The sequence below is a fragment of the Uranotaenia lowii genome, chromosome 2, assembly GCF_029784155.1.
Source record: "Uranotaenia lowii strain MFRU-FL chromosome 2, ASM2978415v1, whole genome shotgun sequence".
Classification (NCBI taxonomy): Eukaryota; Metazoa; Arthropoda; class Insecta; order Diptera; family Culicidae; genus Uranotaenia; species Uranotaenia lowii.
Genome location: NC_073692.1, coordinates 312,535,738 through 312,560,321, shown reverse-complemented (window position 1 = coordinate 312,560,321; position 24,584 = coordinate 312,535,738). Strand labels below are relative to the sequence as shown.

General features: G+C 41.8%; 3 protein-coding genes across 4 annotated transcripts; 2 read left to right on the top strand and 1 right to left on the bottom strand.

The window, feature by feature from the left end:
- Positions 1-47: 47 nt before the first annotated feature.
- Positions 48-15,337, top strand: LOC129744806 (7-methylguanosine phosphate-specific 5'-nucleotidase). Of its 2 annotated transcripts, none has more exons than XM_055737515.1 (4): positions 48-653; positions 802-1,650; positions 14,229-14,655; positions 14,718-15,337. In XM_055737515.1, exons 2-4 carry the CDS (start codon positions 1,286-1,288, stop codon positions 14,832-14,834), a joined length of 909 nt encoding a protein of 302 aa, XP_055593490.1. In that variant the 5' UTR covers positions 48-653; positions 802-1,285; the 3' UTR covers positions 14,835-15,337. The 2 variants fall into 2 exon arrangements, with proteins under 2 accessions (XP_055593490.1, XP_055593489.1); XM_055737514.1 differs by having other exon boundaries at positions 785-1,650.
- A 69-nt stretch (positions 15,338-15,406) lies between these two features.
- LOC129744805 (zinc finger protein 776-like) lies at positions 15,407-20,945 on the bottom strand. The gene is made up of 2 exons (XM_055737513.1): positions 20,532-20,945; positions 15,407-16,540 (listed from the first exon to the last, which is right to left on the bottom strand). Exons 1-2 carry the CDS (start codon positions 20,748-20,750, stop codon positions 15,461-15,463), a joined length of 1,299 nt encoding a protein of 432 aa, XP_055593488.1. The 5' UTR covers positions 20,751-20,945; the 3' UTR covers positions 15,407-15,460.
- LOC129744804 (zinc finger protein 691) lies at positions 20,637-24,481 on the top strand. Its single transcript, XM_055737512.1, has 4 exons — positions 20,637-21,389; positions 21,455-21,727; positions 21,784-22,599; positions 24,125-24,481. Exons 1-4 carry the CDS (start codon positions 21,189-21,191, stop codon positions 24,407-24,409), a joined length of 1,575 nt encoding a protein of 524 aa, XP_055593487.1. The 5' UTR covers positions 20,637-21,188; the 3' UTR covers positions 24,410-24,481.
- The last annotated feature ends 103 nt before the right edge of the window (positions 24,482-24,584 follow it).

The window sequence follows — 24,584 nt, the reverse complement described above, 5'->3', positions numbered from 1 at the left end:
TTCAGGGATTTTCATCCAATTGGATGATTCATCCTTTCACATCCCTTTTGCATTACAATGCTACGCTGTGTTCAATCAAAAAATGAGAATGATTTCGATACCTTTCTGTAAAAAAGGGAACAAACAAACTTTTTTCACACCACTACGGTAAGGTCTTTAATTGTTGTAAAGTTTGTAAGTAAATGTAATCGTGACTTATACACATTTTTTTCTAATTATAATTATTGAAATTGTACAACAGCAAAATTTAGCTATATATAATTCGCAACCCTGATGCTGTCAGTTTTTCTCTGGTTATAAAATGAATTCGGTTTGAATGTTCATTCAAAACCTCTCGTATCATTTTTTTCGACTTTTGCTCGTGGAGAAAATCGATTAAACGACGCTCCGCGAGAAACGAGAGCATGAGAATGTTGTTTTGTTTATGTTTTCCTCGAAGCCAAACATCAGCTCACTCCTCTTTCCGTTGACAGTGGCTTTAGGTGGTTTTAGTTCATAGCAGCATTCTCTTTGTCCACGACGCAATGATTTCCAAATCTTTCTCCTCATGTTAGTGAAAATTTTGACCTAAATTGTTCCACAACACCCGAAATTGTGGTTTTATTTGCATACAAATTGATTCACGGAATAAAAATTCCTGCACCAAACACACGGTAAGTGAATGATTACACTATTGAAATTATTACATACATTTTCTAATTCTCCAACAAAAGCTTAACGTTGCAAGCAACAATCTTATCAGTAGAAGTGTAATCTTTACGATGATTAACGTTATGCCAATCAGTTTTCTCTATTATTTAGGGAAAGGCCAATCAACCGTAACTCCTAGCAGACAATAACAGTGGCCAGGCAAAGCCAAAAGAAAATATAGGCGAATCCCTGCCTAGGAGACAAACTAGGCACGTAGTCCGAGCACCTATCAGCTGGGGCGTTGAGCATTCCCTCTGTGCAGTTTCACATCTGACACATTCACCGAACGAAGTGCATAGAAATTGTTTCGAAGGTGCAGCTCCTATAAATGCGAAGCAACCAAAAAGTATATAAATAAAACGCTTCGGAAGCTTTCCTCACACCCACGACCCACCAGGCAGGCATACATCTGTAACTCTGGTCCGCCTTCCACTTGCGCAATTGTTTAGCCTCTCATACAAAACAAAAAAAAAAACGCTTGACATTGCTCTGTTGGGCACCCCGTTTTCATTCATTTTTCGCTATACAGCGCTCAGTGCTAGGCAAAATTCGCTTCTGGCAAGTGCTGATTTCTAGCAGCCGCCGCGGGTTCGTAATGGTCGGACAGCAACGTTTCCAGCTATCGTCGGTTCCGATTCTTAATCGGGACCACGTCAAAATACGGGATCCCGGCAAGGTGGAGCACATGCTCAATGAGCTGGTGTACGGCGGCATCGATCGGCTCCAGGTAGTCACCGATTTTGATTATACAATCACCAAACAGAAGCTCGACAATGGGGAAAAGATTCTGACCAGCTTCGGGATGTTCAACGAGTGCCGTTCGCTCCCGGACTCGGTGCTAGAGGAATCGAAGAAGCTGTTTCACAAATATAGGCCTATCGAAATCGACCCGTTGATGCCGTTGGATGAAAAGGTGGTCTACATGATTGAGTGGTGGACCAAAACCGGAGACCTGCTCAAGTAAGTACGATTGTTTGGCTTCGCAGCGAAATAGCCAAGTTGGGTGTTTATAGCTTTTATAGTAATGAGACACTTGTTTTTGAGGCATATGTGCTTGGTATTGGCTAGGCATGCAAGTATAATGCATCGTCATTACTCGGTTTAGACTTTTCTATAAAGTTTAAAAAAATATTGAAATCAGTATGTATATTTTTTTTAAATAATTTATTTATGCCTTTTTACTTTACAGACGAAATATAATTAAGCAAAATTTTAATTGGGTTTTTGGGTCGAATGACAGTTTGCTGTTAAAAAAGCAACAATTTATTAAAGGAAGTTTTTTTTTATTTACTGATTTATTTATTATGAAATCAACAGCTCGAATATTGATCCAAATGATTGGTTAAAATTAAAAGATGGGCTACGGGGCTTTTGATATAGTTCAGTTGGCAAGTCAATTGCCTCCCTGAGCCGATATCCGTGAGTTCGGGCCCAAGAGTAAACATCGACCAGTTTGCATCGTTGATATAAGTCGCAAATGCCATAAAAATGTCAAAACGACTGTAATCATCTTCGGAGTCCATCCGGTAAAATATAAATGCTCGGGGAAACGGCTAGAAGTTTTAATGTAGCCAACTAGTACCTCTTAAAGTTTAAAAGAAACGAAAAGCTTCCTAAAACATCGAGGTTGTACGTTGAGTACAAGTGTTCCTTATAGTGTAATGTCAGTGTCGGTTCTTGTTGTAAGCAGATTAGCGGCAACAGACGCACCAGTACAGTGGCAAAAGGATGAATTACTCAATAGTAAATATCCTGGAATAAATAAGTGCACGAGTATCGTATCGATTAGGCAGCAGCGGATTTCGTTGCTGAGTTAGGTGGCTTCGATTCGATCAGAATCGTTTGATATACTTAAGGGGCACTAGCTAAAGTACAGACTCTCCAGACAGTAGATGTTAAAACCTTTCGTCATGCTAAAAAGAAGACCCAGGCTTCTGGAACCTTGTTGACAACGGTGTTAGTGCGAGTATTTAAATTCAGCCATTCGCCAAAAATCACACCATGATCTTTCACGTATACAACTCAAGAGATTTCCTTGTTTCCAAAGAAATGAACGGTTGAAAAAGGACGCCGTTTACGAGAGAATGCTATTATACGCAAATACTACGGTTCAAAGATAGGGGATTGGCTTCACATCAGGAGGCGAAGAGGTGGAAACCCGGTTATTAAAGCTGTATCGAAGATGCTCGAGAACTTGTTGACAAATAAATCGCAGATTTCAAAGACGTCTTGAACTTATACCGTATTCGTTTTGGTTCAGTTTTGCACCGGTGCACTACCAGTATTGCCCTTTCGGCCGTTTTGTTTTCGTTTATGCATTCAGAGGGCTTACTCTGCGACACCACACGATTGACGTGACTCACGAAATTTCACTTCTTCGTCTTGACTCCAGAAAATGCTTCAATCTGCATCTGCATAGCCAACTAGACCTGAAGAATCGCCACTGCAACTAAGTCGAAGCTCCAGATCTGCTGTCCCCTTCAGGTAACGAACCATTTGCTCTGTCCAGTCACGTTCGGTTGGACAACTCACCTTTCGACTCAGAATCGAAATTGCCGCTGCGATGTCGGGTCTGCTGTTAATTGCGATGTATAACAACTACCCAACTACCTTCTGGTACTGTTGATTGTTCGGAAGAAGAACTTCTTTCTCTTCCGTCTTGCCGTATCCAGGTTCAAGTGGCACCGCCGAAACTATTGCATCTTGGAGACCAACAAAACGAACAACGTCTTCGATGTACTTCCGCTGGCTGATATGAACATCTCCGGCTTCATCTCGTTTGACCTTGATGATGATTGTTGTGGCCATGAAAAACCATTGGACTGTAGGGCGGCGCTTGGCAAAACAACCACTGATGGGACTCACTCCCCTTGCGAGAGCGAGCCTCTTCTAGACAACCCCTGGTGGTTGTCTCACCAGTGGAGGCAGGTCCTCGGACTGGCTGCCTGGAGGCCAAGGTCGGTTGATCACTAGCTTGCAGTGATCCCAAACTAAACTCTTCTAAGGGGGGCTCTGATAAAAGCCGATTGGATCGGAAGTAAGTGAGGAGGAAGCGCAGAGGAACAACACCAATTTACTCGCGATGGAACATTCTGCACTTTATTTTCTCTCTATACACTAATTTACTTTGTCACTGTACGCCGAGTATTGTCGGCTTCCTCTCCTCGGGTGGTCTCAGAGAAGGTCACTGCTGGCTGGCTCTTCTCTTCCGGTGCTGGTCGCTCTGCTGGATCGCTGTTGCCGCGATGGTGGTTGAAAAAAGACTGATGATGCAACGCGCGGGAGCGCGTGTTTTTATACCTTCGTCGCGTCGGGTGTTGCTCGCTGATTGGCTGGCGCTCATCTCGCGTTCTTCTTCTCCCGCTCTCTTCTCAGTCCGCTTGTCGGACTGAACAATGATGATGTAAAACTTCTCGTCACCAAGACTGCTAAATCTTGTAGTTCCTGGAAAGCGCCTTTTCCAGTGCTTCGATGATACGCTCATCCTCGCTATGATGAGATCATCAACATAAACAAGAACGTAGCACCACTTGCCACCAGCTTTCTTCTTGTACAGACGCACCGCTTGAATCCATCCGCCATCAACACCTCGTGTAGACGCTGGTTGCACGAACGGTCGGCTTGCTTGAGCCCGTACAAGCTTTTCTTCAGACGGCAAACCTTGCCTTCCGCGCCGACGACATACCCGGGAGGCAGCTTCATAAGAAGTTTGAACACCCACCTGCTTCCAATTTGGCAATTTGACCACGTCCCATGTATTGTTGGCTTCAATCGATTTGAGCTCCTCGGCCATCGCTTGACGCCACTTGCTGCTGTCCGGACTGGACAACGCTTCCCTCACCGTTTTCGGCTCCCTCCTGGACCGATGTTTTCACCGAACAAGCATACCGCTTCGGAGCAACACCAAGATTGGACCTTCACGTTGAACGTTTTTAACCACAACACCGTCGTCGTTTTCATCGGATTCAATTTCTTCTGATTTGTTGACAGGATCCACACGTGAAAAATAGATAAAAAGAACAACGAGATTTTCATTCGCAGATCCCGGCTCGGACCCACATGACGTCAGAAATTTAACATCACGACTAACTGTTATTTTTCACGTGTCGCCTCGTCCACCAATCGCTGTAACCAACGAACCTCAGCTTCGATGACTTGCTATCCAGTTTACCTCGCTTCACACTTGGAACGTGGCAGTGCGCATCCACGCCAAACCGCTGATTGTGTCCGAGATTGGGCTTCCTACAGTACCACCGCTCGTACTCACCAACCGTGTTTTTCTTCAGACGGCGTGAGGGCAGCGATTCTGCATGTAGTTAGCCGCCACCACCGCTTCGCCCCAGAAGCGCTTTTCCAGATTTCCATCGATGAGCATACACCTTCAGTTCTGCCTCAGGAAAGATTTGAACTTCTTGCCATTGTATTCACCGCTTCGGTCAGACCGCAGAATTTTGGGTTTCTTTCCGAATTGCGTCTTGACCAGCTCGAGATACTCCTTCAGCTTCTCGATCGCTTCCGACTTCTCACGTAACGACCGTGTATTTAATATGGTCGTCGATGAACGTGATAAAGTACCGCCTTCCACCTGTAGTTTTCGTTCGTATCGGCCCACAAATGTCGGTGTGCACCAAGTCCATGACATTCGACGATACATTTCCTGACACTTTCGGGAATGGCGCCCTGTGCATCTTGCCTTCTATGCACACTTTCGTAACTCCTTCAGCCATCGTCTGCAATTTCTCTGTGACCAAAACGCCTATGCCAGCCATGCACGCAGTCGCCACTTGTTGTTGCCAGGGATATGCGCTCTGTCGGTTGCCACAAATTTCCAACAGACTGCGCCGTTGCACACAGTTTCTCACCTCTAATGATTTTGGCACAACTTGGCTTCGAAAACGACGACAAATCCTTTTTGCACCAGCCGCATTACAGACAAGTTGGATTTCATTCCGGGAACATACAGTGTACATTTGATTGGCACTTGACGCTCTTGACCAGAACATTCGATGACATTGATCCATCCAGCACCACGGCCTTTCGTTCAACTCCTCGAAGAACTCCTTGTAGTTGGCAATGTGGCATGCGGCTCCGGAATCTAGTATCCATCCATTGCTTTTCCACTTGACTATCGCATTCAGTGAGAAACGTGTATTGACTGTTGTCGTCATGCTAGCCACATTGTTTGCTCGATGTTGCTTGGTAACCGCTTTCCGTTGCTTAGTAACTTGACTGTTACTATTTGCATTTTTTCATGCTCGAAATTTTTCACATGTCGCTTTCTGGTGGCCCAATTGCTTGCAGAAATAACACCGGTCCTTTTCGGCCTTGAGTTCGCAAACAAAACAGACTCGGATTCGTCCTCGCCACAGTTCCGCTGCTTCTTCTTCTTCTACTCGTCGATCAATTTACCCTTTACCATGTCTAGGGTCGAATCGGTTTCTGGTCGGGCTTCCAATGCGGTAACCAACGTCTCGTATTCCTCCGTCAGATTGCTGAACAAAATTGCGACCAGCCACTGGTCGTCCAGGATCTTCTCCAACTGCAAATTGCTGAGTTTTTTCGAAAAATTCCGCTAACTTGGACAAGTGCGCTTTCATGTCACCATGCTTCTCCAAGCGCTGACTGCAGATTTTCCGCATGACAGAAACCTTCGATGTCAACGTCCTCTTCACGTTGCCTTCCTTATGTGGAGCAACTGGTTGTCCTCCACGGCCAATCTGATCGATGCTAGCGCCTGCTCGTCCTTCGTTTTCCACGCTGCCCAGTTTCCCTTCTTGGTAAGCAACAGCTTCATCCGGAAACTCCAGTTGTCGTAGTTGGAGCCGTTGAGCTTCGGACACGACACATTTCGGTCCCCAATCTCGCTTGATGGACTTCAATACTTTTTCACCAGTTCCGATCCCGCCGGCCTGGGTCCATAACCTATCGCCAGGTGCGGTGGGAGAATTGGACTGGTTCTGACTTGAAAGAGCTTGAATTAAAAACTTGTTTGTTCTAACAAGTATTTATTCGGACTAACTTAAAGTAGTATTAATTAAGAAACGATTGCTTTGATGTTCAGTTGCTTGCTGCGTTGCATACTCGCAACAGGTTTATACATACAGACCCCGTTCGTTTTTGGCAACATTCGATTTTGGCAACATCCGGTTTTGGCACATGTGCCAAAATCGAACGGTTTTTAGAATCAACATTACCTTTTGCCTTTTAGTTTTCGTTATAACAGGACCAATTCAATTTAGACAAACACCATAAATACGTTTTTATGTTCGGAAATGGTGTTAAAATGCAACAATAAAAACAAAAGTTTTTTAAAAAAATTATAAAGTAGTAAAAAATGACAAAAAGATGAAAAATTCAAAAAGTTTAAAAACAAATTCAAGCAAAAGACTGAAAATGACAAAAAACAACTAAAAAAAGATTAAAAACGACAAAAAAAGCAAATATGACTGATGAAAGCAAACATTATAAACAAAACAAGAAAAGTGGAAAATGCTTCAAAAACATGATGAAAAAATTTAAAAAATGACTACAAATGGTCGAAAATTTACCAAGAATAACGTGTTTGATAATAATAACAGTTATTTTGTAAAAATAACTGAAAAAAAAAGTTGAGAAAAAAAACCGTTCGATTTTGGCAACATTCGATTTTGGCAACATAAAATGTACGGGCGTGTTGCCAAAATCGAACGGAGTCTGTATTTGCGGCTCGCTGTGCAAATTTTAGAATTGATTTACATGCTCCTTACTGGTTCGTCACCGATGATTTGTTGGCTTTTTAGCAAAATGAATTTGGTCCGAGAGATTTCTCGGAACGGGAACAAACGATGATACCACGAGGAAAGGACTTTCCTGAATCGCCACCGTAACGCAAAATTCGCCTTGCGCTGCTTTCGTGGGACGACAAAGTTAGCAGTCATCATGAATCCAAAAGTCGCAGCCAACACCATTAATGCGCCTCCAGAATGGCTTACACACGACGGTGGTACCTGACGCCCGCCTGAGTAGCGGACTCAGCACCGATCGGAAACCAGAGGCCAATGACGACTTCCGGGTCGGCAGCTTAGGTGCCAGAAGGTAGGCTTCGGACGCACCTCAGAGCCCTACAAGAGCGGTGTCTGCTTTCTGCTTCGCGCTTTAAATGTTGTTGTGAGCGGAGCAAGACTGGTCAATAGGATCAGAGTGACGATACACACAGGGAGCGTTTTTCGTCACTCACACAACACTCAAAATTGAAATGAGTAATCTATAAGTGCGTCTCCCAAAGAGCACTCTGGAAGTGTACACTTAGTGCAGATATACTAGAACCGATATACACCACTTAACGAGAAATCGGGAGACACGAATAGCGCTATCTGGCGACAGAAATGGAACTATTACTCTGTGAATATTTTCGGAGCTTTGATCAGAGATGCCAGGTGTCCTGATTTTTCAATTGACAATCGCAAAAAGTGTGGCGTAGCATATAGAAAAGGCGGAAGTAAAATGATTACTATTTGAATGAATATGAATTACTAACAGCGCATATTCTTACAATTCTTAAAACGTTGTCTAAAACCTCGAAGCATCGGCAGCGATAAGTGCTATCCCAGGTGTTAACCACGGACACATTCTAGGTCCTGTTTTAGCTTTAGCAGTACATTTGCGCACCGGTAAGTGCTAAACTGGTTTCCATTTTAGCCACTGGTGACGCTCCGATAGGTGTTGTTGTTTTTTGATGCTATTTCCTTTTGTTAGCATCTTTTAAATCAGGAGCTGGTCGGTATTCAAATATTGCTCCTGGCTTGCTTTTTCAATACCGAGGAGCAAGTGTCAAAATTGGGTGTTATTATAGCTTTGACACCTGACCGCTGCTGATACTCTTAAACATCGTGATTGTAATATTCCTATCGATTTAGCGCAAAGTTTAAAAAAGAAAGAATGAAAAGGGAATGTTATTAGAATCATAAACTTTAAGGTCAAGAATTCGTAATAAATGACTAATTTCTTATGACTTCATAAATAACTAAAAATTCATTGATTTACGACACCCGCCATAAAATCTGCCTGCACAGATTTTAGACTTTTGCATTGCAAATTTCCGCCAACACTTAACGAGAAAGCAAACAAACTACATATTCTTAATCAAACATTTGCGCCTTTTAGTTTCTTTAAATAAAATTCCATAAATTTTATTTCATCTTTGTCTTTATTTCGAGTTTTTAACAGAGATCCGTTACCTAGAATATGTCATACAAAACGGCAAATCAAAATAAGCGGAAGCTTAATACAAATTTTAAAAGCTTAGCTAAGAGACGAAAATTAAATATAGATAAAGTAATAAAAAAATTGAAATTCAAATATGACTATTATTAATTTTTTCCTAGTTATATTTAAACAGTTTTTTGTGTTTTGGAATATCATTTGTTTTGCAATAGTATAAAATAATAAAAACGTTTCATTTCAAAACCAATATACATGCCAATACCAATATAATTTCGTCACATTCCATGGCGGGAACAGAATTTTTCCTTCTTGGTAATAACAAATGACATGATGCTTAATGTGCACACAGTTTTCGTATTAATAAAAAAAATATGCTTAAATTTTGTTTTCTCCTTGATAATCGTTTCTGCGAAACTATTTCAGCTGTGATTTTTTATTTGTTTAGATTTTTGTTTTGCGTTCACGTGCACAAATAAATGATGGGAAAACATTGAGAAATATATCGCATTCCGAGTATTCATTGCGAATCGAAAGAGTTTTTTATTTATTTCAGTACAATTGGTTTGAATTTGAAAGAAAAAACAATTATGTTGCATACATTTGTCTCAATTAATAAAAAAAATCAATCTGTGCCCTTTCAAAATGTTAATCTGGAGTTGTCAAAATGCTGATCAGGGATGCCGTCCGAACATATTTTCATCACTTTTTTTGTTTAGTTTAGAAACACATAAAAAAAATAAACTCCGCTCATTTAAGAAATGAATTCAAAATTCGCACCACCAGCCTTTACTTCTTTCATGTTTTTCAGAAGAAATGTCACAAGTCTCTCAGGCATGATTCCAAGTCCATAATCAGAAAACATGGATATTAGTTGTTAGCTTTTTGTTTTTTTTTTTGGAGCACTGGCATTTCTGAAACGCTTTGTTAAAATTGATTTTTTTAATCAATTCATTAATTATAAACATTCAAAAGAGATTATTGTCATGTTATTGCTGGATAAAAGCTCGGTATAATATCCTTTGACCTAAGATCTGGATTTGATATATGATCTAACAAACTTTATAGTTTGATAATGATAAACCAATTTGTTTGAAAATGTTCAAATATTAACAAGAAAAATCTAGCATGAGACAATAACAATACCATCTTTTAATACGAATCGTTTAAAACCCCATTTTTTGCCAAATTGAAAAGCGACACCCGTTATCTAGTAAAAAGAAAATAACGATATTTCTACGTTAATTTCGTGATATTTTTTTCCTGAACTATTATTAGTAAGCAAAATTTTGATAAACAGTTAAGCAGTTGACCGATTAAATTTAAAATCTTTTCCTTAAAAAACACTTTATGCGCATCAAAATCTATGTATTTTATGAAACAATAGAATTTGTTGGTTTACTAAAATTTTTATGGTGCAAGAATAGAAACGAACAATTTCATTTATTATAACTGGCATCCCTGATCAAGTCGAGTCGGAATACACGCTATTCACAAGTTAGACGAATTTCTCGAATTAATGCTTCCATTTTGTACGCTAGAGGATGCTGATGGTGTCGCCTTCTCATTATATGAAGAAAATAAGTGTGGTGAATATTGTTTCAATTATATTTGCTTAGTGCGTCCAAGTAATGAATTGATGGTGTTGTTCGCTTTGGTTCGTTTTTTGCTGTGTTTTCCGAAGATAAATCAAATAGATAATAATGTCAAATCGGGATAAATGAATCTTAAACACTTTGGTTAAAAAATTGGCATTTCATTACAAGCTTCTTTATTCTCCGAAAATCCTTATTGACTATCCAGACCAGCGGCAATCTCTTCACGATTAGGTCCAAATTTGCAACTTTGAAAAACGCCATTTTTTTCATTTTTAGGTTTTGTTCATTTCATTGTGGGATGACCTGATTAAATTTTAAATTTGTTTATATACTTTTGTGTGCGTTGCAACACATCATATTATGAAATCCATTCAAATTAAATAATGAAAAAAGTCTTGAAATAAAACTTCAACTTAAAATCACTTAAACTTTGAGAAAATCGAATAGATGTATCAATATAGTTAAACCCATTTAACAGATGGTAAACTTCGGTTCAGATGATATATAAAAGGTGGTTCGATATGAACTGCAAGGCAGCCAAGAAACTGCTTACTGCTATTGCATAAATCCAGGCGTTTACAGCGCCTGGATTCCGCCTTTATTTATGCAATATAAGCAGAGCTACTTGTGATTTCTATGAATCAAAAGATCTCCTGAAAAATTCTGATTTTTTGCTGTGAATGATCCTGATTTTTAACGAACCAACCTCACTACCCTGAATTGTGTGAAGATGTAAACGATCAATTACTTTACATTATAATAATTTCATAAAACCCTTGGAATATGCACGACTGCTTGCGAGCTGTGCTTTCTGTGCGTCTTTATTTTTGTTACGAAAGGAAGGGCGGTTGCCTAAAACACACTTAACTTCCCTCAGTTTTAACACTAAGAGTACACTCTGAGAGCAACACTTACGGAGCACACATCACTCATATAAGTGAGTGTCGAACATTTATTTTTCGGGAAGCATGAGCAGAGTGTGTGCGGTTTGCCGCTCACAAGAGTGTGGGTTCCACACCTCTTTGTGAAGCTTTGCTCTTGCACTTATGAGTGACACCTCAGGAGCCGTGCGAAGCCTGCCAGAAGGATCCGGTTCTTTCCGAATATTCCTCCGAAGATCTTCTGAATCGTTCCTCCACTGACCGACTTTTTTACCGTACGCGTACTGCTGTCCGCTCGGACGAAGATGACCAACCACTGGGAGAAAAGGAAAGAAAAAGAAGGGAAAAAAGAAATCCCTACGGCCTACGGCACAGACGACGTCAGTGAAGGATTCGACTCGGGTGAAGATGACCAACATGCTACCTGTTCGCCTGACTGTACTGTCAGTTCGTATGGCTAAACAAGCTGTCAGTTTCGCTGCTTCCCAGAACCCAGTAAGCACGTCCAGTAAGCGAGTCCTCTCAGAAATCGACAGAGCATGCAAAAAATTGCCCAGTAAACATGAATCGACAGAGAGGTAACTCAAATCGCCAGAGGGATGGTAACGATCTCTCTGGCGATTTTGCATCATCACATCGTTAGAGAGGAACACACCGACGCGTGCCTTGGGTGAGTGCCACGAATTAAGCTAAGACACGCCCTCCAGAGAAACACACGAACACAATCCGAATCGTGTTTGTATGTTTCCCTTCGAGACGCGTGTTCGCCTGCCTGAGAAGTCGACAGCTACGATTGAAAGCACACACGGGACACGGGGACAGAATGCTACCACACCGTACGAGTGTACGATTCAAACTGATTTCGCATGTACGCATTCGTATTTATTGCCTCTAGGTATTTCGGCAGGACAAACCGAATGAAAATATTTTCGTTCTTGGAGTGTCACCGAAGTTAACCGTTTTATTCTAAGTTCGGTGACTCAACTCTCAGTTTTTTTGCATGCTCTGTCGATTTCTGAGAGGACGCGCTTACTGGGTGAGAGTTGAGTCACCGAACTTAGAATAAAACGGTTAATTTCGGCAACACTATAAGAACGCAAATATATTCTCATTCGGTTTGTCCTGCCGAGATACCTAAGGTAACGAATACGAATGCGTACATGCGAAATCAGTTCGAATCGTACACTCGTACGGTGTGCTCGGCTTTTATCCCCGTGTTTTTTATATGTGTGCTTTCAATCGTAGCAGTCGACTTCTCAGGCAGGCAAACACGCGTCTCGAAGGGAAACATACAAACACGATTCGGATTGTGTTCGTATGTTCCTCTGGAGGGCGTGTCTTGGTTATTTCGTGGCACTCACCCAAGGCACGCGTACTGTGTGTTCCTCTCTGCCGATTAGATGATGCAAAATCGCCAGAGAGATCGTTACGATCCCTCTGTCGATTCGAGTTACCTCTCTGCCGATTCATGTTTACTGGGGCTGCCTGCACTCAGGAGAAAAGAGGGAACAAGAAAGAAAAAAGAAACCCTTTGGCAATGTTGCCTTTAGTATTGTGGCTAACGCTTCTTTTTGTGGCTTTGTAATGACCATGTGTGCATTCTCAAGGGCCATGATCATTGGCCGATATTCATCCGGTAATCCGGCCAGCAGAATCATGCTTATCCAAAGTTTCGGGAGGCTGAAACCTACATCAGCTGGTTCAATGTTGAAATCTCTTGTCTTCCAAAGCCTTCTTCACTTTCTCCCAAGCCGACCGCGTGGTTTCCGCATCGGATCCACCAACACTATCAGCTTGTTTGGCACAAAGACCGACTTGTAAAGGGATTCATATTCACTAAATTTTTAAGGCTGGCTAATCCTTGATTCCAACAGTTTTCGTTTCCATAACATTTGACAGAATCAGGAAGAACCACCTATTAAAATTCACGATAGTTTTAGTTAGGGCACAAGCAACACAAAAAGTGCACAACTGGGAGTGGCCTGGTGCAAAACAGAGCAGAAACGAATACGGTACATACTGGCATCCTGAAACGCGGGTACTTGATTGATTGCGATGCGGTCTCGTGGAAAGCGGACCACGCCCTTTTCTCTATGTAAGGATCCTTGCACTCTGCATGCATCTTCTTAGGGCAAGGCAACTGTCTCAGAAAATACTCTGCGACCTCTCCTCTCAACGTTTCAAAGTTCGATCTCTTCTCTATAAACTCTTCTAGAGATGACTTGGAAGCCCACCTGGCCCAGTTAAGCTACGGCAAAGGTATTCTCTGTTCGAGCCAACTTCTTCAACCTGAAATACTTCTTATCTTGTCAGTAACACGTTCTTCGCCAAAGAAATTCTCGGAGCGACAAAATAAAGAAGGAGCGCTTCCAGCTTTGCGACCTATGGCTAAACTGAGCCGCTTACTTGAGTAAGAGAGTGTCACACGTTTTTGATTTGACGGGGCCTCCCAGGAAATACACCCGTCACCCGAATATGAGTCCCATAGCGACGAACGTGTTGAAGTGAAGATCTTTCGATTGCAGTTCGACCAATAATCTTTAAGATATCTGCCCGAATTCCTCATTCAGTCGTAATTTTGTGTTAACACGTTCGTCGCCATGGGATCCATAAACGGGTGACGGCTCTCTTACGCAAAATAGCCGCTCAGTTTTGCTACGCGTTGTAATTCTGGAGCTCTCTCGCTTTACTTTCATGCTTGAGATTTTTTTTTTGAGCGACGAACATGTTAAGGTTCATGAATACTACTGGACCCAAGACTAAACCCTATAGCACATTGAACATGTACAAGCGACATATTCATATTTAAGCTACAGTAAACCTTTTTTAAACTAACCAAACACGCCTTTCCCACCCGCAGGGGTTTCCCGCTTCCCCAGGAGGAAATAGCCGAAGTCGCGCAGCGGTTCAAAGATGGCCTCCGCGACGGTACTCACGAGATGTTTTTCGACCTGGACCAAAACAAGGTCCCCTGTCTAGTTTTCTCGGCTGGGCTTGGCGATTCGGTAATGTCGGTCCTTCGGCAAGCCAACGTACTCTACCCGAACGTAAAGGTGATATCCAATTTTCTCCGTTACGATGCCGATGGAAATCTGAACGGCCTGCAGGACAAAATGATACACACCTTCAACAAGAACGAGACGGCACTCAAGGGCACCGAGTATTACGATCTTGTTCACGACCGGGACCACGTGATCGTGATGGGCGACTCGCTGGGCGATGCCGGAATGGCCGACGGTATTCCCTCGTCATCCCACGTGCTGAAGATCGGTTTCCTGTTCGATCATGTAAGTTGTTTGTTTCGCAATATGGTTTTTTTTTTCAATACTAATTCGATTTATTTCGACAGCCCGAACAGAACCTGCCCAGGTACATGGATACCTTCGACTTGGTCCTGGTTGACGATCAGACGATGGACGTGCCACGAGAAATCATAAAAATGATTAGAAACAAATCTCACCAATAATTTTCGGACGTAATGTACCTTTAATTAGATTTCCTTCTTTTCGATTTGTGTACATTTTTTACCAACGTATTTCGTGTTTAAACAGCTGTGTACTTCGCGTAGATTTCAGAAGAACAGCAAAATCAACTGTGTTTAAATAAGATAGAGTTTGTTCTAGGGAATAAGCGCCGTTGTTGTCTTTGAAAACAGAATAGTTTATAGACTAATCTCTTTCTCTCTTCACTGGACACCAGACAGTGTGCTGCATTATTGTCAGTTGTTGTATCTTACCACATCGTTTACCTAAAGTCGACTAACACAGTTCATTAAACTTATTACCACTTATGATGATCGAGAGGCCATACAAGTACTCTTAAGTGCAACAATTATTGCTGTTGCAAGTCCCGTTAGTAAGGACTTAAGTGAATATACCGTCAATCAGCACAAAATCTCGAATGGAAGATTAAAGTGAGAATGATGAAAATAAACTACATGACTTTGACGATTTGTCACTTTGAAAAAAGTTCTTTGATTGCTGAGATTATAATTGCAATAATACAGGGAAAATTTCGAAGCACTGATGACAAATCATATTCTCTCGAATAAATTTTATTTAGGAAAAACAAAAATTTACTCACCGATCTTCTTCAATCGTGTTCCAGCTGATGTCGGTCACGAGATTTTTTGTTGGCGTACGCCATCGGACAGACGCTACATTTGAACGCCTTTTCCTGGGTGTGGGTTCTCTGGTGCTGATTAAGATGAGCCCTGGTTCGAAACTGTTTCTCACAGTGAGGACATTGGTACGGTTTTTCTCCGGTGTGGATCCGCATATGCTGTTTGAGCAGCTGCTTGAAACGGAAGTTTTTGTTGCACACATCACACGCGAAACGTTTCTCTTCATGCATAACCATGTGCTTTTTCAGGTAAATCGATTGCTGAAACACCTGATCACACAATTCACAACGAAATTCCTGGTTCAAATGAAGCTTCGTGTGGGTCCTAAGAACATCCCTACTCACAAAAGTTTTCCCGCAAATTAGACAACCGTAGCTTATGTTCTCATGTTTGTGCGAGATATGTTCAATAAGATTCCGTTTTACCGAGTAGCTTTTGTCACACTGCTCGCACTTGAAAGGCCGTCCCTCGGGATCAGCATGCCTAAGCATGTGGTGTTTCATCTTGTACCGCACTATAACACCACACTCTGGACATTGCTTCCCAGTGTTGGTATCTTGGACAATATTTTTTACCCTTGTTTTCCTTCCAACACGATCGGCTTTCGGTTTCCTTAGCGATCTAGTTCTTGTTATTAGAATTTCTTCAGGCTCTTCCTCAATGTCGATTGAATGTTTAGCTTCCAAAAGAGTTTCTTCTTCGAGGGTCTCGATGATCGTTACATCGTCAAACGTTGCGTTTTCGGGTATATCGGGCATGTACTTTATATCGAAGTCACCCGCAGCAGAATTTTCACTCAAAGCTTCAACCTCGTGAAAATCACAGTCACCGTTCTGATCAGCACTATCGTTTGTATCTTCCTCACCGATAGAGTTTGATCTTGAGCGAGTGTTTGACAACTGATCGTGTTTGGGGTCTGTTGTTACTATTTCGAGCAGGAGCTTTGTGACACAATAAAATGTTTCGCGAAACCGATGCCATCGTACCAAACTGTCGACACATTTTTCGCAAATGTAGTTTGGAAGGTTCAACTCGTCCGATGGTGTGAACTGAAATATCCATTAAAGATTTTAATTAATTTTTTTATGTACTATGAACTTACTTTTTTTCTAATAGATGTTAGGTAACATGAATTTAAAATTCTTTCCAGTTTAGAATATAAAATCTCTCTTCAAAATCTTTAACTCCCTGATTCTGAGTGTCGAGTAGCAGTGGTTTTTATTTCACATTTAGAAATCTTTGTTTTTACCTTGTCATTAATACAAGGAGATCACTTCGGAACCTGTCTTTTCAACATTATTATCTTGTTGATACTTCCTTCGCAGTTTTAAAATAAACTCTAAAGAAGAGAAATTTGACTAACCAGAGAAACGGAATGGTTCAGTTTATTGTTTAAAACATCAACGGATCACATGTTGATCCTAATGACTACACTATAACTAACAAATTAAAATTAATATCAACATAAAACTACACAATACTAGATACACTTGAAAATTTTTCTTCGGAATACGTTCCTTGAGACGTCGAAGTCGAAATGTTCGGAAAACCGATTAGAAGTTTTGAGAATGCCGATGAAAGCGCTGTTAGCACCGTAATTGTTCAGGCGAATAGGTACGTAAGGCTGCAGGTTCTGGTTTCGTAATCCTCGTGGTCGTACGCTAAGATGTATGGCCTCCAACAGTTCGGGGCAGTCGATTTTAGACGTTAGAAGGTCCGCTACAACTAGAGCACGTGTAGCATTTCGGCGTACTTGAAGCGTATCTAAGCCTATGAGACGACAGCGGTTTTCATAGCTTGGTAAACGAAACGGATCTAGAGCGTACCGCAAGCAACGCCGCTGAATAGCCTCGATTCTTTCAGCTCCATTTTGGTAGAAAGGGCACCAAACAGCTGAAGCGTACTCCAGAATAGAACGAACTATGCAACAATAAAGCTTTTCAGGCAATATACGTCTTTGAAATCTTTGGCCATACGAAAAAAGAATCCAAGGCTTCGAGAAGCTTTGTCAACAACATAGTTCGTATGAGTCTTGAACTCCAGCCGTCGGTCATCAATAACGCCCAGATCGTTGACATGGTCCACGCGGATGATGGTTTGGTCTCCGAGGATGTACTCTGCATGAAGAGGATGTCGCTTACGGGTAAACGATATTACCGAGCATTTACTGCGGTTCAAGGGCAAGCAATTGATATCGCACCAGTAAGCAAAAGCGGTGAATTGCTGTTGAAGGAAGTTGATGTCGTCTTGGTCGTTTATAGTGTGAAAAAGTTTCAGGTCATCGGCATATGCGAGCTTTGTGCCACCGAGGAGCGAGAGTACATCATTAAAATAGATCACGAAAATTATCGGTCCCAAATGACTTCCTTGAAACACTCCTGAAGAGGCAACGAACTGCCTAGAAAAGAATTCACCAGTACGAACGGATAACTTTCGTCCCATTAAGTAACTCCGGAACCAATCCAGTAGGGAACCACAGAAGCCTAAACGTTCGAACTTTGCGATTGCAATATCGTGGTTCACCTTATCGAACGCAGCAGAGAAATCTGTATAAATGGCGTCAGTTTGAGTTTTCTTGGCAAAGCTGTCCAGCACGAATGATGTAAAACTCAGTAGGTTTGTAGTCGTGGATCGTTTAGGCATGAACCCGTGCTGATCGTTGGAGAAGTGATGCTTGCAAAATGAGAAAATTGGATCCAAAACAACCAGTTAAAAATAAAACGCTTCAAAAAAGTAGCTGGTATACCGTCCGGGCCCGTAGAAGATTAATTTTTTAGCTTAGCTGTCGCTTTTAGGATGGCTGCATCGTCGACCAGAATACCATTCAAAGATGACCCTAGGGGGGATATATTTCCGACAGCCCTGGCCAGTTGCTCCAAGGAAATTTCCCCAGTGATGAAGATTCCAGAAAATTTCTCGGCAAAAAGTTCCCAAATTTCTGGATCAGAATTCGCTGTGTCGCTGTCAAGGAACAAGTGAGACGGAAGTTCTGGTTCTTTCCGTTGATTTTTTACGTGTTTCCAAAAAGATTTCGGACTGGTCTTAAAATTCCTTTGTAACTGGTTTAGATAATTTAAGTAGCAACGCTTACTGACTTTTTTATAAGCAGAGTTTAGTTTGGGGTATTCTCCCTTAGTGTAAGTGGATTTGTGCTTGTTGTAGTTTCGGAGTGCACGTTTTTTGGCCGTCTTCAGTCGCCGCAGTTCTTTAGTGACCCAGGGAGCCCGTAGATTTGTAGGCACCCTACGTTTCAGAACATGGCGATCAATGATGTAGTTGAGAATGTTCGAAAATGTCTCAGCAGCTGCGTTTGGATCAGAAGGATCGAGCTCAACTTCACATTCGATGGACTCAAGAACGAGAGATATAGCTTCAAGATCCACGTTCTTGAAATCTTGATAGAAGGATGCCGTTTTCTTCACGGGGGCAAATATCCTTGCGGCATCGAGGAAGACCACTAAGGCTGGGTGATGTGGACCAGCTTTGACGAGGGAAGCGGATGCTAAGTCAATCGTCGGAATCCTGAAACCTTCGTTAACGAAACAGAGGTCGAGCATACGTCCATTTTCATTCTCGATATTATTTATTTGACGTAAAGTCGCTGTACTAAGGGCGTCTAAGTATACGCTAGAAGATGCCGAGAACGAAGAACGCATAGGATCTGGAAACAGAAAGCCACTTCGAGAGCAGAGAGAGAGAGAGCACCATTTTAGGCCGGGCATGTTGAAGTCGCCAATGATGAGTATGCCATCCTCAGGAGAACGAAAAGAGCTGACTTTAGACAGGCAACGCGAAAAGGACTCTGCTAAAACCAGGTCGCCAGAACGATAGTTTCCGATTACCGAGATCAATGCGGGTCCAAAGAAGCTCCAGATCGTCCCAGGAAACGTCTTCGATAAGCAAAGCCGGGAGTGTAGATCTAACGGCAAGTAACACTCCACCACCAGTAGATTTTTTGCTATTGAGGGGGCTACGATCGCAACGAAATACAGTATAATCTGGGCCAACAATCTGACTGGAGAGGGTACGGTCATTAACCCATGTTTCGGTAAAGGCAATGATATCGTAGCAGGAGCACGAAGTAGCAAGCAGATAATCGATCACGCAGGAATTAACACCACCCGTATTCTGGTAGAAAATGCTGATAGAGTAGTCCGATTCAGATGCAGTACCGGAACGAAGATCGCTGGAAAGGCAGATTTCATCACGCGGAGAAGAAATGTCCATGATATCATACTTGCCTGATAGCGCAAGCTGGAGAACCCCTTCGCCACAGACGAACTCAGGGCCGGGACGACTGTTGACGCTGGCTGGAAACAGCGCGACTGAGTCGAAGGGCTCCGGGGTCTCCGTGGTGCCTAGTTCGTTGCGTCCCGGTGCTGGAGGCCCAGTAGAGAATGTCGGATTTCCGAGGTCAGGAGTGTATGGCTGGGTGCATCTGTCGGAAAGCGGAAACTGACTACGCAAAGAAGATGTTCTTGTCGTAACAGGGTACTTGCCTGTAGGTGTGATCTGGAGAAATTCCAGCTAGATACAGCCAGAACTTAGGTGCCGGAGGGGGAGGAACAACAAACGGGACTGAAAGATCACTAAGATCGATAGACTTAGTCCCCGTCATTGTTGAAGATACTAGCGATAGTCCATCATTACCACGGCGACGCTTGATATTTGGTGACGGATATGCTTGTGGAGTCCCTTTCAGTGGTGGAAACAAAGAAGCTGCCATTGGTGGGTACTGCTTCGAAGCCATATCATCGACTTTTTTGGACAAAAGGTCGAGCTGATGCGTTAGTTTGTCCAAAGCAGTATCGGGTGAATTGGTTTTTGGAGCGGAGCGGTCGATCAAATCGTCTACATAGCAGCGAATACTTCTGCCGTTTAAGTTTACAGAATCAATTTAGGACGTGGGGGAAGCATAGACCAATTATACAGTGGAGGAAGAGTTTGCAAATACATTCTAAAGACCCATTAAAATTTTATTTTGAAGTTCGATTAAAAGCTTTAAATCAGAAACCTAAAATATTTTTCCGGAAAACTCACCGGAACATATTGTTTCTCGAGCAATTGGCCGATGTTCCGTTCGCTGTTGTAAACCCACCCGGCACCAGCACCGGATGTAAGATTATGGTCCGCCACTTCTTCACTGATATCGCCGAATATCCGCGTAAGATTATTCGTTTCTGCACCACAAAACCGACACAAACGCTTAAAGTTTTCGCGCAAAAATTCCAACCGCTTCCGGTTAGTTTCGAATTCCATATTTATCGGCGAATATAGGAAATTATCACTTCCGTTTATTAAAAGCAAGTTAAATCAGAACACTGCAGAATCCTTTCGTTTTCCGAAGAATAAAAATCCGGACCAAACCGACGCGTCCAAGTGCAACCGTTTGATTGAATCAAAACAGTGATGGTGTTGATATTTTTCCCGAATGAACACAAACAGACGGCGAAGCACATGCGTGAATGAACATTGAGAGCATTTTTCGGTTTCCCTCTCTTGCGCTCTCGAAACCAGCTGGATTTGTTGTTGGGTCCCTTATAAACAAAAATCGCATCGGAAAGCCACTTTTTTTCTAATATGTTTAAAAATAACGTTTAAGTAGGACAAAAGTTGATAAATGGACGAAAAAATGTCGTGATATAAAGTTCAGCAAATTTAAAATATCGTGCTTAAAATATTTGTGTCAATATCACCATGGAAGGAAAGCGACCGAAACCGGAAGCTGATTCCGAAGAGAGAAAACGTATACAGTTTTTGACGGAAAACTTCGAACGGTTGTGTCGGCTCTGTTTGACCAATGAACAGTTGGTTAATCTTTATTCCAACGTTCAGGGTCGAAATGTGTTCTATGTAAGGAATTTTGTCAAGGATTCGCTTCGAGCGTTGGAACATACGGTAGGCATATCGTCAATTTCGGTTCCTTGAAATCCTTCATTTAATGTTATTTTTCATAATTTCAGATCAACAAAAAGGACGGTCTGCCGAACTTTATCTGCGAAAAGTGCGAACGTAACTTGAACATTATCTTCAACTTCAAGAAAAAATGTGACCACTCTAGAAGGGTGCTGGAGAAAATTCGAAGCAAAACTATCCAACCGGAAGATCTGCGACTAGCGGAGGAACTAGGGGGCGAACAGCCAGTAGAAAAGATTAAAGAAACTACGACAGTAAGCTACAAAACGAGGTCTAAAAAAGGAATCACAGATTCAAGCTGTGAAGAGTTGCTGCGAAAGGTATGGTTCAACGTAAGATTTTATTCACTTATAATTACCTAAAGTTTTTTTCACAGCTTCCCCAAACTATAAACGTAAAAAATGTCAAGGAAGACGTGAAGGCAGATATCGTTTCTGTACTCAACAGTTCCACCGTAAAACATGGAACTAAGTTAACATCCCAGGAATCTGCCCAAGAACTCTTGGTTGAAGTTTCTACAGCTATGAATTTTGAGATTGATGAACTAGAAAAAGACGACAAAATTTCGATATCTGTTTCAGTTCCGGAAATAAAGCCTATGGTCGTCACTATTGAGAAAGCCAATCTGGAGGAGCCTAGTTTAAATCCAGAGGAATATTTGGAAGAAAGAGGAGGGACGGATTCCGATAGCGATTGGGTTCCGAATGAAGGAAACAAAAAAGTTATAATTAAAACTAGCAAAGTAGAATCAAAACCTCCCGATCCTAAAGTTGCCGAAATTAAACGACAACCACCCAAGCGGGAAAAGGCATCCCCTAAGCAAAAAAAGAAAAAGCATGCCAATGAAAAGACGGTATGCTCGATCTGTGGGGCACTGGTCAACAATATGAAGTGCCACCTGGTGATTCATGCCGAGGTACGCCCGCATCAGTGCGAACAGTGTCCCAAAAACTTTACCTCCAGAAATAAGCTGCAATCGCACATCAACAGTGTACATTTGAGGAAGCGGGACTACAAGTGTGAAATTTGCGGCAAGGCTTTCCTGGAGAAGAACAACCTGAAGGGTCATCTGAGGATTCACAATGGAGAGCGGAAGTATGAGTGCGATATGTGTCCCAAGAAGTTTTTGTTTGCTGGTACCTTGAGGTATCATAAGCTGACTCATACGCAGGATAAGCAGCATGAATGTCAGGTAATTATTTTGTGGAATATGGTTTTCTAGGCAAAAGTGACTCCTGAGACAATTCTAGGGAGCCACTAATAATACTCTCACTCAGAAAAATACTATTATGTCTATCATAAGATTCTCTTATGAAGTAGCGCCATAAGAAAAAGTAATGAAATTCTAGCGTAACATTTCATAAGGGCGAAACTAGCAGTGAGCTCGAATCGAGAAAAACGCATTTGAAATTTCGGTACATCTAATCAAACCCTATTTAAAAAATCGACCACTTTTTGTACAACAAAATCAAAAAATGTACATTATATTCACTTATATTGTTCGTTGGTTATCAAGAACTCTAACTTTCTCCACTAAATTTCAGAGATTTTCGAGTTTCGCCCTTTATTGTTTTCGATTCTAGTTACGCCTGCAAGTTTCGCCCAATTGATCGGCCGTTTTTGTTTTGGTTTTGAAGTTAGGCCCTTTGGCCCTACACGCAAAAACTAATTAGGCCCTTTTGTCACACACGCTCAACTCAGTTACGCCTATTGGCTCTACACGAATAAGAAATTAACCCCATTTTGAATAGGCGTAACTTCACGTTCCAACGAAAATGCATCAACATGAAGTTTCGCCCAATTAAATTTTATCAAGTTTTTGAAAGTTTTAAGCGATTTTAAGATGAAACCGCGTTAATTAGGTAAAGTGCAACCGCGTACATCCGGAATGACCGTTAACTCGATTTGTTTACATTTGGCAGTTTCGCCCTTTTGAAATGTTACGCTAGAATTCATAAGATTGTCTTATGAAGCGAATGAATTTTTCAGATGAACTTCTGCTTCAATGAAAGCCCAGCAAGAAAAATATTCATTACCGTTCATTTTCCGCTTCGCAGCGAAATAAATCCGAAGCGGCCCGCCTAGAATTTATTTCGCTGCGAAGCGGAACATGAACTTAAAAATCACTGGGAGGTTGTTGCTTTTCATAAGAGGGTCTTATGGAAACAGATATGTTTACCTTTGATGAAAAATTATTGAGATAATTGATGTTAAATACTTTCTGTTTATTTTCTCGATAATTTGTTAAAAACTACTTCATGATCACCATGAGCAGCACATCAACGCACGATTCCAACAGTCATTCTGCCGCACCCCGTCCCTTGATCTGATCCTGAAAAGAAATGTGTATAAGTTGACAAATCATTTAAACGCTCACAAAAAATAAACTTACCATTTGAAATAACAAAATCACTTTTAACTTTTAAAAAAACTAATGGCTCCACAACAGGCTAGTGCTTGTATGACGACGAAAAAATGACTGATGGAATGAATGTGTTCATTGTATTTTCACAATGCCACTTCTTCTATTTTTCATAAGAACATCGTATGAAAATTGAAAGAATTTCATAAGACTCTTATGAAAAACTATTCTGGACGCAAAAAAGCGGTTCATAAGACGTGCCTTATGAAATTCATAAAAAGATTTCCTCTGCATGAGTGTAGATATGGGATGCTTGAATCAACATTATAAAGAAAAACCATTTACTTACCCATAGGTATGCGGCAAACTATTCCTGCTGCGAACGACCCTCACGAAGCACCTGCTGGTGCACGGCGACGAGCGACCCTACAAATGTGAAATCTGCGACAAGGGCTTCCGCACCAGCACCCACCGGATGGTGCACATGCGGACGCACACCGGCGAGAAACCGTTGCGCTGCCGGATATGTGGCCTCGGGTTCGCCCATCACAAGGCGCGCAGTACCCACATGAAATCCACCCACGCCCAGGAACTGATCGCCCGGGATATGCTCGACGAGAAGGGTCACCTCAAGTTCTGAGAAGTGGATAGGATAGGTAAGTGCTTTTTTAAGTTAATCTTAAGAGAAATGTGTCTTTTTTTAAATTGTAATTGGGGAAAAAAGTCTACTTATTTCCTCCAAACAGAGTAGTGTGTTCAGTAATCCGAATAATCCTTCCGGGACTTGTCATCTAATTGATCGAAATGGGTATCAA

Coding starts and splice junctions, on each gene's coding strand:
- LOC129744806 (XM_055737515.1), top strand. CDS start 1,286: ATGGTCGGACAGCAACGTTTCCAGCTATCGTCGGTTCCGATTCTTAAT. Junction 1,651..14,228: donor AAAACCGGAGACCTGCTCAA/GTAAGTACGATT, acceptor TCCCACCCGCAG/GGGTTTCCCGCTTCCCCAGG. Junction 14,656..14,717: donor TCGGTTTCCTGTTCGATCAT/GTAAGTTGTTTG, acceptor TTATTTCGACAG/CCCGAACAGAACCTGCCCAG.
- LOC129744805 (XM_055737513.1), bottom strand. CDS start 20,750: ATGGAATTCGAAACTAACCGGAAGCGGTTGGAATTTTTGCGCGAAAAC. Junction 16,541..20,531: donor TCGAGAAACAATATGTTCCG/GTGAGTTTTCCG, acceptor TGGATATTTCAG/TTCACACCATCGGACGAGTT.
- LOC129744804 (XM_055737512.1), top strand. CDS start 21,189: ATGGAAGGAAAGCGACCGAAACCGGAAGCTGATTCCGAAGAGAGAAAA. Junction 21,728..21,783: donor GTGAAGAGTTGCTGCGAAAG/GTATGGTTCAAC, acceptor TTTTTTTCACAG/CTTCCCCAAACTATAAACGT. Junction 22,600..24,124: donor ATAAGCAGCATGAATGTCAG/GTAATTATTTTG, acceptor ACTTACCCATAG/GTATGCGGCAAACTATTCCT.